General features: G+C 47.4%; 1 protein-coding gene across 1 annotated transcript in view; it reads right to left on the reverse strand.

The window, feature by feature from the left end:
• Nucleotides 1–14,112, reverse strand: part of SETD1A (SET domain containing 1A, histone lysine methyltransferase) — a 374,529-nt gene that overhangs the window by 256,272 nt on the left and 104,145 nt on the right. The window contains exon 7 of the mRNA XM_029606903.1: nucleotides 7,346–8,249. Coding sequence (XP_029462763.1) covers nucleotides 7,346–8,249 — 904 coding nt within the window. The remainder of the gene's footprint in view (nucleotides 1–7,345; nucleotides 8,250–14,112) is intronic.

The following is a 14,112-nucleotide window of genomic DNA, read 5'->3' on the forward strand; positions in this document are numbered from 1 at the left end:
CCTCAGATGATGTCACCCGCGACGGATATATAAGGTCTTAGAATTTGCTAACAGATTGAGTTAGCAAGGGTTACTCTACCTAAGCTACTCTGCCTCCTCGGACTTACCAGCGGTACCCGCTCCTCGGGGGCCTCGCTCTCTCCTTTGTTTTTCAGGTGACAGTCTGAAACCGGTACTCGCTCCTCGAGGGCCCTCATTCCCAGACTTGCTCTGTATTCTCTTCTGCCTAGAAGTCATCACTGCCAACTACATCAGTGAGTTACCATCGCTCTCAGAGCTTTCCCTGGAACCAGGTACTCGCTCCTCGAGGGCCTATACATTCCAGCTCCTGGGCTTCTATGAGACATTGTGTGAGTGTTACCATCAGGTTTGGTACATGAACTCTGTATACCCTGCCTTCTCACTATAAGAAAATTATTTCTCACCTACTAATTTTCGTTCCTGTAGTACCAAGGATCAGTCCAGACAGTGGGTTATATTCCCTGTCCAGCAGATGGAGTCAGAACAAAAATTCCAAGGGGGCGGTCCTATATGACCTCATCCCCTGAGCCTCAATCCTCAGTAACTAGACTTACAAAGCCAAGAAGAGAAGAGACAGAGGGATCAAGAACTGAGTATATATATAATAAAAGCTGAAACTTCAGAACTGTGAAAAACTTTAAAATAAGTATAACAATTGGAACTTGCAAACCAAAAACTGTTGAAGTAGAAAACAACCCTGAAACCCCAAGGTATCTTGCAATAAACAGACAAATAGAGACAAAAGAACAGAGGCATATCCCAACAAAAAAACCGTTCACAAAGAACAGGGAGGGAGTCTGGACTGATCCTTGGTACTACAGGAACGAAAATTAGCAGGTGAGAAATAATTTTCTTTTCCCTGTACGTACAAGGATCAGTCCAGACAGTGGGATGTACCAAAGCCTCCCTACACTGGGTGGGCCGATGAAAGCCCTGCTCTAAGAACACTATCCCCGAAGGACCCAAAAACAGGAGCCCGAACATCCAAACGATAGTGCCTAGAGAAAGTGTGGAGAGACTTCCAGGTGGCCGCCCGGCAAATCTCCTGTGTAGAAACAGTAGAGTTTTCCGCCCACGAAGCGGTCTACGCCCGAAGGGAGTGTGCCTTAACTCCCAACGGAGGTTGACGTCCAACCCCTATATACGCTGAGGAAATTGCAGATTTCAGCCATCTGGCAATGGTGGCCTTAGAAGCCTTGTGCCCTTTTCTGGGGCCCGACCAAAGAATGAAGAGATGATCGGAGCGACGGAAATCATTGGTAACCGTTAAATACCGCATCAGACATCTCTTGACATCCAAGACCCGTAGGTGTCTTGGCTCCGTCACTGCGAAAGAGGGAAGTTCTACCGATTGATCTAAATGAAAAGAAGATACAACCTTCGGAAGAAAAGAAGGTACCGTTCGCAAAGAAACTCCATCATCCGAGAATCGTAGAAAAGGTTCTCAGCAGGAAAGAGCCTGAAGTTCTGAGATTCGTCGAGCCGAACTAATTGCCACCAGAAAAATTGACTTAAGTGTGAAATCCTTAAGAGTAGCCGCCCGCAACGGTTCGAAAGGTGCCTCACCCAGAACCCGGAGAACCAAATTAAGACTCCATGACGGACAAGGCAGTCTAGACGGAGGCTTCAGCTGTCTCACTCCTTTAAGAAAACGAAGAATATCCGAGTGCGATGAGAGAAGAGTATCCTTACCGTTGTAAAGTAGAGCTCCCAACACAGAAACCTGAAGCCTAATGGAGTTGTAGGCTAAACCCATCTCCAGACCTCTCTGTAGAAAATCCAAAATCTGAACCACAGAGGCTCTTCCCGGAACAATAGCGCGAAGAATACACCAATCCTCAAAGACTTTCCAGACCCTCACGTAGGTTACGGAGGTCGACGTCTTTCTGGAACGGAGTAGGGTGGAAATCACCGATTCTGGATATCCCCGACGCCTCAGTTTGCGCCTTTCAAAAGCCAGGCCGCAAGACAAAAGCGATCTGCCTCCTTGAAAAATATGGGACCCTGTCTGAGAAGAGGAGGCAAATGACCGAGCCGTAATGGCCCGTCGCGTGCTAGATGAAGAAGATCCGCATACCAGGGACGTCGTGGCCACTCCGGAGCCACGAGAACTACCGGACCTGGGTGAGACTCTATGCGTCGGAGCACCTTCCCCACCAGGGGCCATGGAGGGAAGACATATAGAAGAACCTGACTGGGCCACGGCAGAACCAGAGCATCGACTCCTTCCGCGCCGCGTTCTCGTCTGCGACTGAAGAAGCGAGGAGCTTTTGTGTTTTTCGCTGTGGCCATGAGATCCATGTGAGGTTTCCCCCATCGGCGTTCTATCAGGCCCATCGTGACCAAAGATAGCTCCCATTCTCCGGGATCCAGATGCTGGCGACTTAGGAAGTCCGCTTCTATGTTGTCCACGCCTGCTATGTGGGAAGCTGCGAGACGTAACAAGTGGTGCTCTGCCCACTGCATCAGCTGCTCTGCTTCCCACTCTACCAGCCGACTTCTTGTTCCTCCCTGCCGATTGATGTACGCTACCGTAGTTGCATTGTCTGACAGTATTCTGACGGGTTTTTGACGGACTAGTGATAGAAAACCCTTCAGGGCAAGTCTGACTGCTCTGGTCTCTAGACGATTGATGGGCCATTGCCTTTGTTCCATCGTCCAAGTGCCCTGAATGGAGCTCGCCTGACAGACCGCTCCCCATCCGGATAAGCTGGCATCCGTGGTGACCACTATCCAGTGTGGTGTCTCTAAAGAGACTCCTTTGGCTAGAGTCTGGGGATCTAACCACCAGCCGAGACTGAGCCGAGTTACCGATGGAATTGGGAGGACCGCCCGGTAATCCCGTGAGACTGGCTTCCAACGAGACAGTAACGCCTTCTGCAAGGGTCGAAGATGAGCAAAGGCCCACGGGACTAGATCTATCGTGGATGCCATGGTCCCTAATACTTGCAGGTAGTCCCAGGCGGTCGGATCCGGTAGAGACATGAACCGCCGCAGCTGCATTCGCCACCACGACCATTACCTTTGTAAAAACCCGTGGTGCTGTTGCTAGACCAAACGGTAAAGCCCGGAACTGAAAATGTTGCCCCAGGATCTTGAAACGGAGATATCTTTGGTAGTCCGAATGAATCGGAATGTGGAGGTACGCCTCCGTAAGATCCAAAGATGCGAGGAACTCTCCTTGATGAACTGCCGCTAACACTGAACGTAGGGTTTCCATGTGAAAACGAGGGACCCGTAGTGCTTTGTTGATCGACTTGAGGTCCAGTATGGGGCGGAACGTTCCCTCTTTCTTGGGAACCAAGAAATAGATGGAATAATGCCCCCGACCCAGCTCGTTGGCAGAAACCCGTTTTATTGCTCCCAACGCTAGCAGGTGTTGCAGGGTCTGTTGAACTGCTGTTTGTTTTTGAGCGGAGCCGCAAGGAGAGAAAAGAAATCTGTCCCTGGGGACGTGGACAAAATCCAATGCGTAACCGTGCCTTATGATATCCAGAACCCACTGATCCGACGTTATGGCGGTCCACTCCATGTAAAAAAGAGCGAGCCGGCCTCCCACCCGAGGAGTCGGCACGTGGGTCAACCTGGCATCATTGGGGTGGCTTCGAAAACAGAGCGGGGTCCTGGAGCGTCCTTGCCGGTTCTGCGTCCACGAAAGGACCGGTTCCAACCCTGAGAACGATACGAAGGTGTCCGTGGTGTTTGCTGTTGTCTATTTGTTCGTGCACGATGCTGGTTGCGGGAACGATTCCTAGAAAAACTGAACGACCTAGAAGCACGGGGTCTGTCCTCAGGGAGCTTATGCACCGCATTCTCATTCAGTGATTTAATAATTTGATCCAAATCCTCTCCAAAAAGTAACTTACCCTTAAAAGGCAACGATCCAAGACGTGTTTTGGAGGAAGAATCCGCCGACCAGTTACGTAACCACAGGAGGCGACGGGCCGAAACAGCAGCTACCATGGACCTGGATAAGACTCGGAGAAGATCATATAGGGCGTCCGCTCCATAGGCCATCACAGACTCCAACCTGTCTGCCTGTTGAGCCTCTGTGTCTGGAAGATCCTGTGAGGTGAGTAATTGTTGAACCCACCGGAGACCCGCTCTCTGAGCCAGAGCGCTACAGATTGCTGCTCGTACCCCAAGTGCCGACACTTCAAAAATACGCTTGAGGAGAACTTCCAGCTTCCGATCCTGTAGGTCCTTTAAAGCTGTACCACCCGTTACCGGAATGGTCGTACTCTTAGTGACTGCAGAGACAGCTGAGTCAACCGCCGGGACCTTGAGAAGTTCTAGAAAATCCATTGGGAGAGGATAAAGCTTCTCCATTGCTCTGCTAACCCTGAGAGAAGCTTCCGGCTTATCCCATTCACCTGAAATTAATTGCAAGAAGCTGGGGTGCGTCGGAAAAGCCTTAGCTTGAGGTCGGAGACCTGCTAAGAGAGGGTCTCCCTTTCTTACCTTAGGGTCAGCGGGCATTGGGTTCGGAGGAGGGTCAATGTCCATCTCCTGAAGAATATGTGGGATAAGACCTTCCAACTCATCAGCCTGAAAAATACGGAGAACCCTGGGATCATCGCCTTCCATTTGAGTGGATAGAGCGAGATCATCCCCGACTGTATCCTGAAGCGTATCCCCTTGTGGACGCGCAGGAAGGACCCGCGGTGACCCCATGGCCGCTGTAGACGGAGCCTGTGGTAATGTAATGGGCTGTCTGCCTGCTCGGGCCGGAGAACCAGTCAAAGAGGTGTCCAAACGCGGTATTTTGGGAGGAGGGGGACCCAGACCAAAACCCATAGTCTGACTGGAGCTTTGCAAAAAAGCCCGGTGCATTAAAACAACAAATTCAGGAGAAAATGCGGGTAAACCCAGAGGAGAACCCCCTGGAACCTCCGCAGCTGAGATCCTGCCATCCGTCTGAGCCGGAGGTGGTAAAATTGCAGGTTGTTTTGAAATTAGAACACCTGTATCTTCTCCGTCTGAAATATCAGCATCGTCTCCTGACAACAAAATGGCCGCCGTTCCCGCGCTCCGCGGGAACGGGGCCTGCCGCTGACTAAAAACAGCATCAGCTGTTTGGTCTCCTGTGCCTTCCCCCTGCGGCGAGCTGACCTCCCCAGCAGTGAGGCAGCTCGAGCATCTGCCTTCATTAGAAAAACGGCTTCCTTGTCGACCGCAAACTAAACAGGAAATGGGTCTCGACATGAGGAAAAAAAAAAAATCTCCTCACAGAAAGGCAGGAAACAGTCAGAGCGGCAACGGAGGAAAATAAAAATCCTGGCGATTCGCGTCCTCGACGCTCGAGTCGCCTTCCCTCCCTCTCACCAGCCCAGAAAAACCCTGGCGGAGAACCTTCCAGCGGTTAGCGGCCCCGGGGAATGCGCTTCGCGGGGCCGCGGGACAGTGCTGAAACGACTCAGAGAGAGGGAGGGGGTCAGAGGAGCGCAGTCAGGAGCCCTGACAGGACCTCGAAAAAATGAAACGCAGCCCTCCAGTGCCGAAAACGGCAAGAGGAAGAAGAAGAAATAACCTGTAAGTAAAAAATAAACACTTACCCAAATATGAAGAAAGAAAGGTAAGGAAAGACTGAGAAACAGCTAGCCAGCAAGTTCCTGGAGACTCCCCGTTCTCAAACACTACAGTGTGAAAACTGAGTCCATAAAACAGGCTAACTAAAAAATCTCAATCTTTTTTTTTTTTTTTTTTTTTAATTCTTGATCCCTCAAAGAAAACCAGGAAAGGCCTAAAAACCTAAAATCCTGCACAGGGGACTAGCTAGTCCCGTGCTCAATCTGCTGGAGTCAGAATTTTACTGAGGATTGAGGCTCAGGGGATGAGGTCATATAGGACCGCCCCCTTGGAATTTTTGTTCTGACTCCATCTGCTGGACAGGGAATATAACCCACTGTCTGGACTGATCCTTGTACGTACAGGGAAATGTCAGTTTCTCTACAGCTCAGCCTCCAGGGATCGCTGTTCCAGTATCTGAGGGACTACAGCCCAGTCGGGCATTCCAGCTCACTACTGCCACCTCTGGTGGTTCAGTATACTGTCTAATAAAAGAATTAGTGTGTGTCTGCTTCCTAACTCTGAGCCTGACCGGTGGTCCCTCTCGGGATCTTCCCCCGGGGGCGTGGTCATCTGCCACTGGTCCAAGGATCCACCCACAACTCTCCTAAATAACAGGAGCATCAGATGATACTGTTGAAAAGACCGATAAGGCCTCCTATGGAAGTACAGCAGTTTGTACGGCTAGAAGTGACGTGGAGGACTGTTCAGAGGCCATCAAACAATGACTGCACTCCCATATTCTGGTCCTTTATCTGAGCAACTTTCTCCCAGATCTTTTTTGCTGAAAAGACTGTCCTCTACAGAAGAGGTCCACCAGATTTTTGAGGACATCCTCTCTGATTCTTGCTTGAAGCAACTCCACCTATCTAGTCCCAATAGAGTTGGAGGAGGTAGTGAAACGAAATCAAAGAATTCATATACTGATCGGAGTAGATAGATGCCCTCTTCCATATGCAGGAAGGATTGTGGAATTGCCTTGCTCAATGGAAGATATAAAAGGCTTCAACATTTGAATGCAGTAATAAATATTTTGCACTATGTAGAAACTGTGGATAATAATGCATGCAAATAGCATTGCACTTTGAAAAATCTTGTAAAGTTATCTAGAAATTTGCGGTCTTTTGTTGGAGGAGAATTTGAATAAATCCATGTTTTTACTTTTTTTCATAGCAGATTCAACCATTACGGACTGGTGAGGAAGCCAGACGACACCAAAGCCCAGTGAGTACTGGGCTCAATTTAAAATCCAACTTTCTAGATGTGGGAGTGACTGAATTGGGGGTTTCCCACATTCTCATCCAACCTCAGGAGTTACCCATCCAAACTTCTATCTTCATCCGGCCTAACCAGTCCTCAGCTCATTGCACGGGATTCTTGCCTGCATCTCCTAGAGACAGAATACCGGCAGGCTGAGGTCAGCATGGAAGCCTATAAAAGGGGATGTCAACAATCCTACTAATCTGTCTCTATCTGCAGTTCAGGAAGCATAAACCCATGCATCTGGACTGGTCTAGCTGGCTGAAGAAGAAAATTATTTTTCACTGATATGAAAGTAATGTTTCTACTTGTTTGTTATAACATTGAAATTCTCAGAAAAATAAAATAAAAACTGAAAACATAATTCCATAACTTGTCAAAATAGCCAAATACTTTCTGCTTTGCCCTAATGCTGAGCAGTGTGTCCTGGTTCTATTCCACTCACTAGTCCATGATATCCTGGGTAAAAATATTTTGCATGGCACTGTTTACTCACCCTATCCTGCCCATTTGCAGTAGTGGGTGAACCCCCAGGGTCCTGTACCAGTGCAACATCTTCAAAGCTGACAGGCAGGGGTGGGGTGCAGGGGCCATGTGGTAGAGGGGGTGGTGGTGGTGGTGGTGGCAGTGGTGGCTCCACCCCCACTCCCTCTCCCTCTTCATCTGTGTCCGAGTTGAGGAAGGAGAATTTGGAACGCTGCTCCTTCAGCAGCATCTCGATGCGGGAGTCCAGGCTACTGTGCTGAGCGAAGGGTAAACTCTCATGTGTAGGGTCCGGCTCTGGGGAACCCGGTCTGCATGGAGAGGAGGGTGGCAGAGGTGGTGATCGTGTCCTGTCCTCTGCTGCTGCGGGACTCCCTGCCATTTCCTGAGCAATTAACTCCATTGAAGCTACCACACTGTTCTGTGAAAAAGTTTCCTTGGGGGTGGAGGGGAAAAGTCTGTAATCTTTATCTCCCGAAGGCTGCTCAGCAGCAGTAGTGGGAAGGGGTGAAGGAAACTCCACTCCTGCAACAGCATAGCATGTGTATGAGGAGTTCTGGTTGATGGCCGACTCAGGCGGAGGTGGGGGTGGAGGCGGTGGGGGCGGATGTGGGGCACGGCTACGATGACGGTGGCTCGAACGGTACAGGGACTCCTCTCGGTGGTGGCTATGGTGATAGGAGGAGCGGCGTTTGGAAGAGGAGGATGAGGAGGAAGGGGCTAGTGCCATATCAGCCGGCTGGCTACTATAAGGCAGCGGGAGATAGTGGTGCTCAATGCCACTACTTCGATACTGTGAATGTGAGGCTCCTGGCTTGCGAGGGTAGGTATCTTGGTAGCTGGCCTCAGAACGTTTCTGCTGTCCCTTGTAACCAGAGGGCTCCTGGTATGTGGTGGAGTAGTTTGGAGTGCTTTGCCTAAGAAAAGAGAGAAAGATACAAACTTGCACTGAAATCAGCACCAAGAACAGGAACAAAAAGTGATAAACAGTGATGTCAACTTTTTTTTTTTTTTTTTTTTAAACTGACACTGCCAAATTTTTGTGTCAGCCTTTTTGATGGACACAAACATTACCACTGCCGTTTTGTGCAAAGTTTAACATACAATGCCAAGATTCACCCCTTTACATGCTGAGATGTTTCCCCAATTCCCAAGTGGTGCGGTCTTACAGAACCTGAGCTCACAGCATGAGAGAAAAGCCCCATCATTCAGAACTTTTTCACCAATGTAAAATTTCATGAATGTTTTTTTTTTGTTTTGTTTTGTTTTTTTAACTGTGAGTACATTTATTGATATTTGGCAACTCTAGCAATAAAGGCATCAGCCCAAGTGATGCTTGGACTCTGATTCTGAGGGAAAACGTCAAGCCAGCACACTTTCATGACATCAATACTGCCAGTTTCCCCATACATCCTCATACATGTAGTGCTGATTTCCAAATGACAAGTTCAAGTGACCACAGAAGTAGCCAGTCTTCCCTAGGAAAAAGTAACTTGGCAACCCTGAAGAGATCCTTAATATTACTTGAACCAAGATATTTCCAAACTCTATGAAGTTATTTGTGAAACTCTTCATGCAGCAATCCATGCTACATTCATACTTTATGGGGGTAATTTTGTAAGAGCCTGCATAAATTTGTCACACACAAGTTACACCAATTTTCAAAGCAAATTTACTAGCTAAATTCTTTGGAAATTACCCTGGCAAAATTACCTGCAGATAATTACATCTATTGATATCAAAAGTTCTGCTGTAAATATTTACACACACATACACACTTTTAAAAATCAAAAGTTTGCACCTGAATGATAATCCTGCCAAAACCCTACTCCTTGGAACATGTCTCCCAAATATAGGTAAAAGTAAGTGCATACAAGTCTTGTATGTAATTGTATCTGTAATAAGGTGCTCCAAGAATTAAATTAAAATGAGAATGGAAAAAGGGAAATTATATTACCTGTTCTAAAAAGTTGTTTTATCTAAAATATGTTTTTACTAGTGCTGCTGCTTTGTTTCCAAGCAACAGCTACATCATTATAAAACTACATTTTTTGGCAACCAGTATTACAGTCGTATGCAAAAGTTTAGGCACCCAGGGTCAAATTGTATGTTTCAATGAATCTCTAAGTGAACAGAAGCAGACACAAACTCTATATGGTACAGAGTTAAACACGACACCCTTCTGCAATTATTAATACAAAATTACTATTTGCTGATTTTAACAGATTGAAAGAAGTAAAATAAGAAATTACTACTTACCTGATCATTTCCTTTTCTTTAGAGAAGACAAGTTAATCCACACCAGAGGGTTATGCACATCTACCAGCAAATGGAGACGGAGCAAAGCTGATGTCATGATATATATATACCCCTGAACGGACATCAGCCTGACAGTATTTCCTGCAAAAGCCAACTGTGGACAGACTAACAATATTTGATAATAACTATCAACAGACAATCACTCAAGCAGTCAGGTAACAGGGAATACTGAGCTCTGAGAGTGTAATATCACTAATTTAGGGATTGAAAACTGATACTTACCAGCCATCACTGTAAACTCTGCTACTCAAGAGAACAATAGGACCACAGACCAGCAGCCAAGGGCAGGAAGGAGGATTAACCTATCTTCACTAAAGAAAAGGAAATTATCAGGTAAGCAGTAATTTCTCATTTCCCAGCATTCAGACAGGCAGGTTAATCCACACCAGTGGGATAAACCAAAGCCATTCTCGAATAGGGCGGGAGGCTGCCCTCAGTCCAACCCAGACCGAACCTTCAAAGGCTATGTCCTCCTGGTTCTGCAAATCCAGGCAGCAATACCTGGAAAGGTATATAATGGAGGATCATGTCACAGCTCAGAAAACTCGATGGAAGACAACAATCGAAGCTCCGTCCATGACACTGCTCGAGCCCTAGTTGAATGAGCCCTAACCTGTCTAGGAAACAGCTGCTCAGTACACACATACACGACTGCGATAACTTCCTTAACCCAGTGGGCTATGTAGCCCACAACGCCGACTCACCCTTACTGTCACCGTGGAAAACAAACAGGCAGTCAGTGTTTGAGAGATTTAGAAACCTCCAACTCATCAGATGCCTCTTGACATCCAAGGTCTGCCCCAGAGGACATTCATTCATCTCTCTCTCTCTCCCTCTGTCCAGCATTGGCAGGGAGATTGAATGATCCAAGCAAAGGTCCGAGACCACTTTAGGCAAAAGAAGGAATAGACCAAAGCTGGACACCCGCAGGAATGGTCCCCAGCAAAGAGCCTGTACACAAAACTCCACGTGCAGAACAAATTTGCATAACACCATCCTCAAACTCAATGACCTCAAGGTCAGGCGACAGTGGCCGAAAATTGAAATTTGCCTAAAAGTTCTAGAAACAGATTAAGGTTTCATAAGAGCACCGGCAACAAAGATGCTTCACCTCCTTCAAAAACTAGACCACATCCGAATGGGCTGACAAGAGTCTACCATTCCCTTGACCCTGGAACCGAGCAAGATTTGCCACCTGCGCCTCCAAGGAGTTAAGGGCCAAGCCCTAAAGGAACCATCCTTTAAGAACTGCAAAATCAGTGGAATCTTCATCGAACGTGCAAGCACGCCTCATTCCTCACACCAAGCTCAAATACATTCCAAACTCTAACATAACCTAAAGAAGTGAAAAACTTCCATGGTTGAAGCAAAGTGGAAAACACAGCAGTGGAAAATCCATGCTTCAGTAACCGAGCCCTTTCAAGGGCCATACCGTAAGACAAAATCAAGCTGGATCTTGTGAAGACAGGTCCCTATCATAGCAGGTCCAAGTGGATTGTGAACCGGAGTGTTCACCAGGAATCTCCACAATTGTGTATACCATAGCCTCCTGAGCCAACTTGGAGCAACCAGATCCACCATCAAATCACTCTGCCCAACATGGGACACAGGGAAAAGGCATTCAGAAGCTTGCCTTCCAGCCACTCCTGCCTTCGTACTGTGCGCTACTGCCAGAAGTCTAAAAACAGTAGACTCCAGAGAGCCACTATGAGCTGGTACGCCTCGTCTGATAGCTCAGTTTCTTGATCCACTTCCTTGGCAATGGACATAAGTCACTGTCATCGTATAGTCTGACCTTACTCGGCCCACTTGATCCTGCAGTCAACGAACCACAAGTATGCCAGGTGAATGGCAGGCGCTTCCATAAGAACATAAGAATTGCCATACTTGGTCAGACCAAGGGTTCATCAAGCCCAGTATCCTGTTTTCAACAGTGGCCAATCCAAGTCACAAGTACCTGGCAAGTATTCAATCATTAAATAAATCTCAAGCTACCATTGCTTAATAATTAATAGCAGTTTATGGATTTTTCCTCTAGGAACTTATCCAAATCATTTTTAACCCCAGCTACACTAACTGCTGTAACCACATCCTCCGCTGGACTGCAGGGGTAAGAACAAGTCACTAGGCTGTGTAGCAACACCAAGAAAATAATTCACTGCTGATTCCAGATAGAGCTCTCAGCCTGCTGGGAACAGCTGAAACAGAGAAAATCCACTGGGGGAGAAAACCAGAAAAACTCCACCAAGAGACAGGAAGCCGGGGTGCCACAAAGGCAAACACCTGTAGAGCAGGATTTCTTCACTGGCCTAGAAACCTTAAGGGTGCCAGGGCAGAGTCAGTGTGATCTCGGAACAGACTGCCCACCAACCTGACTTAGGTATTAATACCTCAGCCATGATTATATATACTTATTTATTTATTTGAAACTTTTATATACCGGTATTAGTAAGCATACATCATACCGGTTCACATTGTAACTAATAGGCAGAAATTACAATCAACAGGGAGGGCAAAACCAGGGGGAATATACATAGAGCAGCAAGGCATTGAAGTTAAAGCATTAAAAAATTGAAACGGGCTATTTACAGGTCTATATATAAAGGCTTGAAACAACTTACTTACAGAAGTCTATATACAGAAGTCTATATACAAATGGGCTCAATTTAGGTGGGCTGGAGGGGGGGGAGGAGGTGTGGAGATTAATTTGGGTAGGCTTGTCGGAAGAGCCACGTTTTAAGTTTTTTTCTGAACTTGGAGTAACATGGCTCGAGCCTGAGTGTGGTAGGGAGGGCGTTGCATTGTTTGGGGCCTGCAATGGATAGTGCGCGATCCCTGGTAGAGGAGAGGTGGGCTTTTTTTTTTAGAGGGGGAATAGAGAGGGTGCCTTTGTTGACAGATCGGATGGGTCATTCAGAGCGTGTGGGACGAAAGGGTTCGTCAAGCCAGTTAGAGTTGTGAGAGTGGATGGATTTGTGTACTATGGTTAAGATTTTAAAGAAAATACGGGATGCGATGGGGAGCCAGTGGAGTTCTTTGAGTATGGGAGTGATGTGATCGGCTTTCCGTGAGTTAGTGATGACCCTGGCGATGGCATTTTGGAACATTTGTAAGGGTTTGGTGGTGGAGGAGGGTAGACCGAGGAGGAGGGCATTATAGTAGTCAAGCTTCGAGGAGAGGGTCGCTTGGACGACAGTGCGGAAGTCATGATAGTGGAGGAGGGGTCTGAGTTTCTTCAGAATTTTGAGTTTGAAGAAACCTTCTTTGAGGATGGAGTTGATCTGTTTTTTAGGTTGAGTTGTTGGTCTAGAATTACCCCAAGGTCCCTAACAGTGGGTTGGGACATTATGGTGCTGAAAGCTGGGTCGTTGGATATCAGGGGTTTAGGAGGGAGGTGGGGAGAGACGAGGAGCAGCTCTGTTTTGGAGGAGTTTAGTGCGAGGTGAATGTTGGTGAGGAAGTCATTTATGTTGGCAAGACATGTGTTCCAGAATGCAAGGGCATCTGAGAGAGTTGTGAATGGGAATGATGACTTGCACGTCGTCTGCATAGAGGTAGAATTTGAGGCCGAGGTCTGTGATGAGCTGGCATAGAGGAGTGAAATAAATATTGAAAAGGGTAGAGGAGAGGGAGGAGCCTTGGGGGACACCTTGAGACAGGGGGTAGAGTGTGGAATTGGCGTTTCCGATCTTGACGGAGAACTTTCTGTTAGATAAATAGGATTTGAACCATAGCAGGGCTAGGCCTGAGATGCCTATTTCAGTTAAGCGGTTGATGAGGTAGTTGTGATTGATGGTATCAAAGGCAGCTGAGATGTCGAGGAGGGCGAGGAGGTAGCAGTTGCCTTGGTCCATGCCTATGAGCAAATGGTCTGTGAGGGAGAGCAGGAGAGTTTCTGTATTGAGGTATTTACGGAAGCCGTATTGGGCTGGATGCAGGATGTTATTGTTTTCAAGATATTCTGAGAGTTGGATGTTCACAATCTTTTCCATGATTTTGGAGAGGAAGGACAGGTTAGAGATAGGGCGAAAGTTGGCGGGGTCTTTGGGGTCTAATGCTGGTTTTTTTTTAGGAGGGGCTTAACAATGGCTTGTTTGAGGGCATCTGGGACAGAGCCTGAAGAGAGGGAGGAGTTTATAATGTCTGCGATAAGTTTGGATATAGAATTTGGGATGGAGAGGAGGGATTTAGTGGGAATGGTGTCTGAGGGGTGGGATGCGGGTTTGAGTTTTCTGAGAATAGATTCCACTTCTTTGGAAGAGGTCAGTTCAAGGGTTTGGAGGGTAGGAGTAGTGGGGGAAGGTTGAAGGGGGGGGAGGGGGGGTTGAAGGAGATGGGTGTTGAAATCTGCGGAGAATGTTAGTGATTTTTGCGAGGAAGTATTGGGTGATTTCTTCGCTCTTGGCGGTGGCTTCATTTTCAGGGATAGCGGGCTGGGAGGATTTGGTGAGGTTGGCAACA

The sequence above is a fragment of the Rhinatrema bivittatum genome, chromosome 6 (genome assembly GCF_901001135.1).
Source record: "Rhinatrema bivittatum chromosome 6, aRhiBiv1.1, whole genome shotgun sequence".
NCBI classification, from domain to species: Eukaryota; Metazoa; Chordata; class Amphibia; order Gymnophiona; family Rhinatrematidae; genus Rhinatrema; species Rhinatrema bivittatum.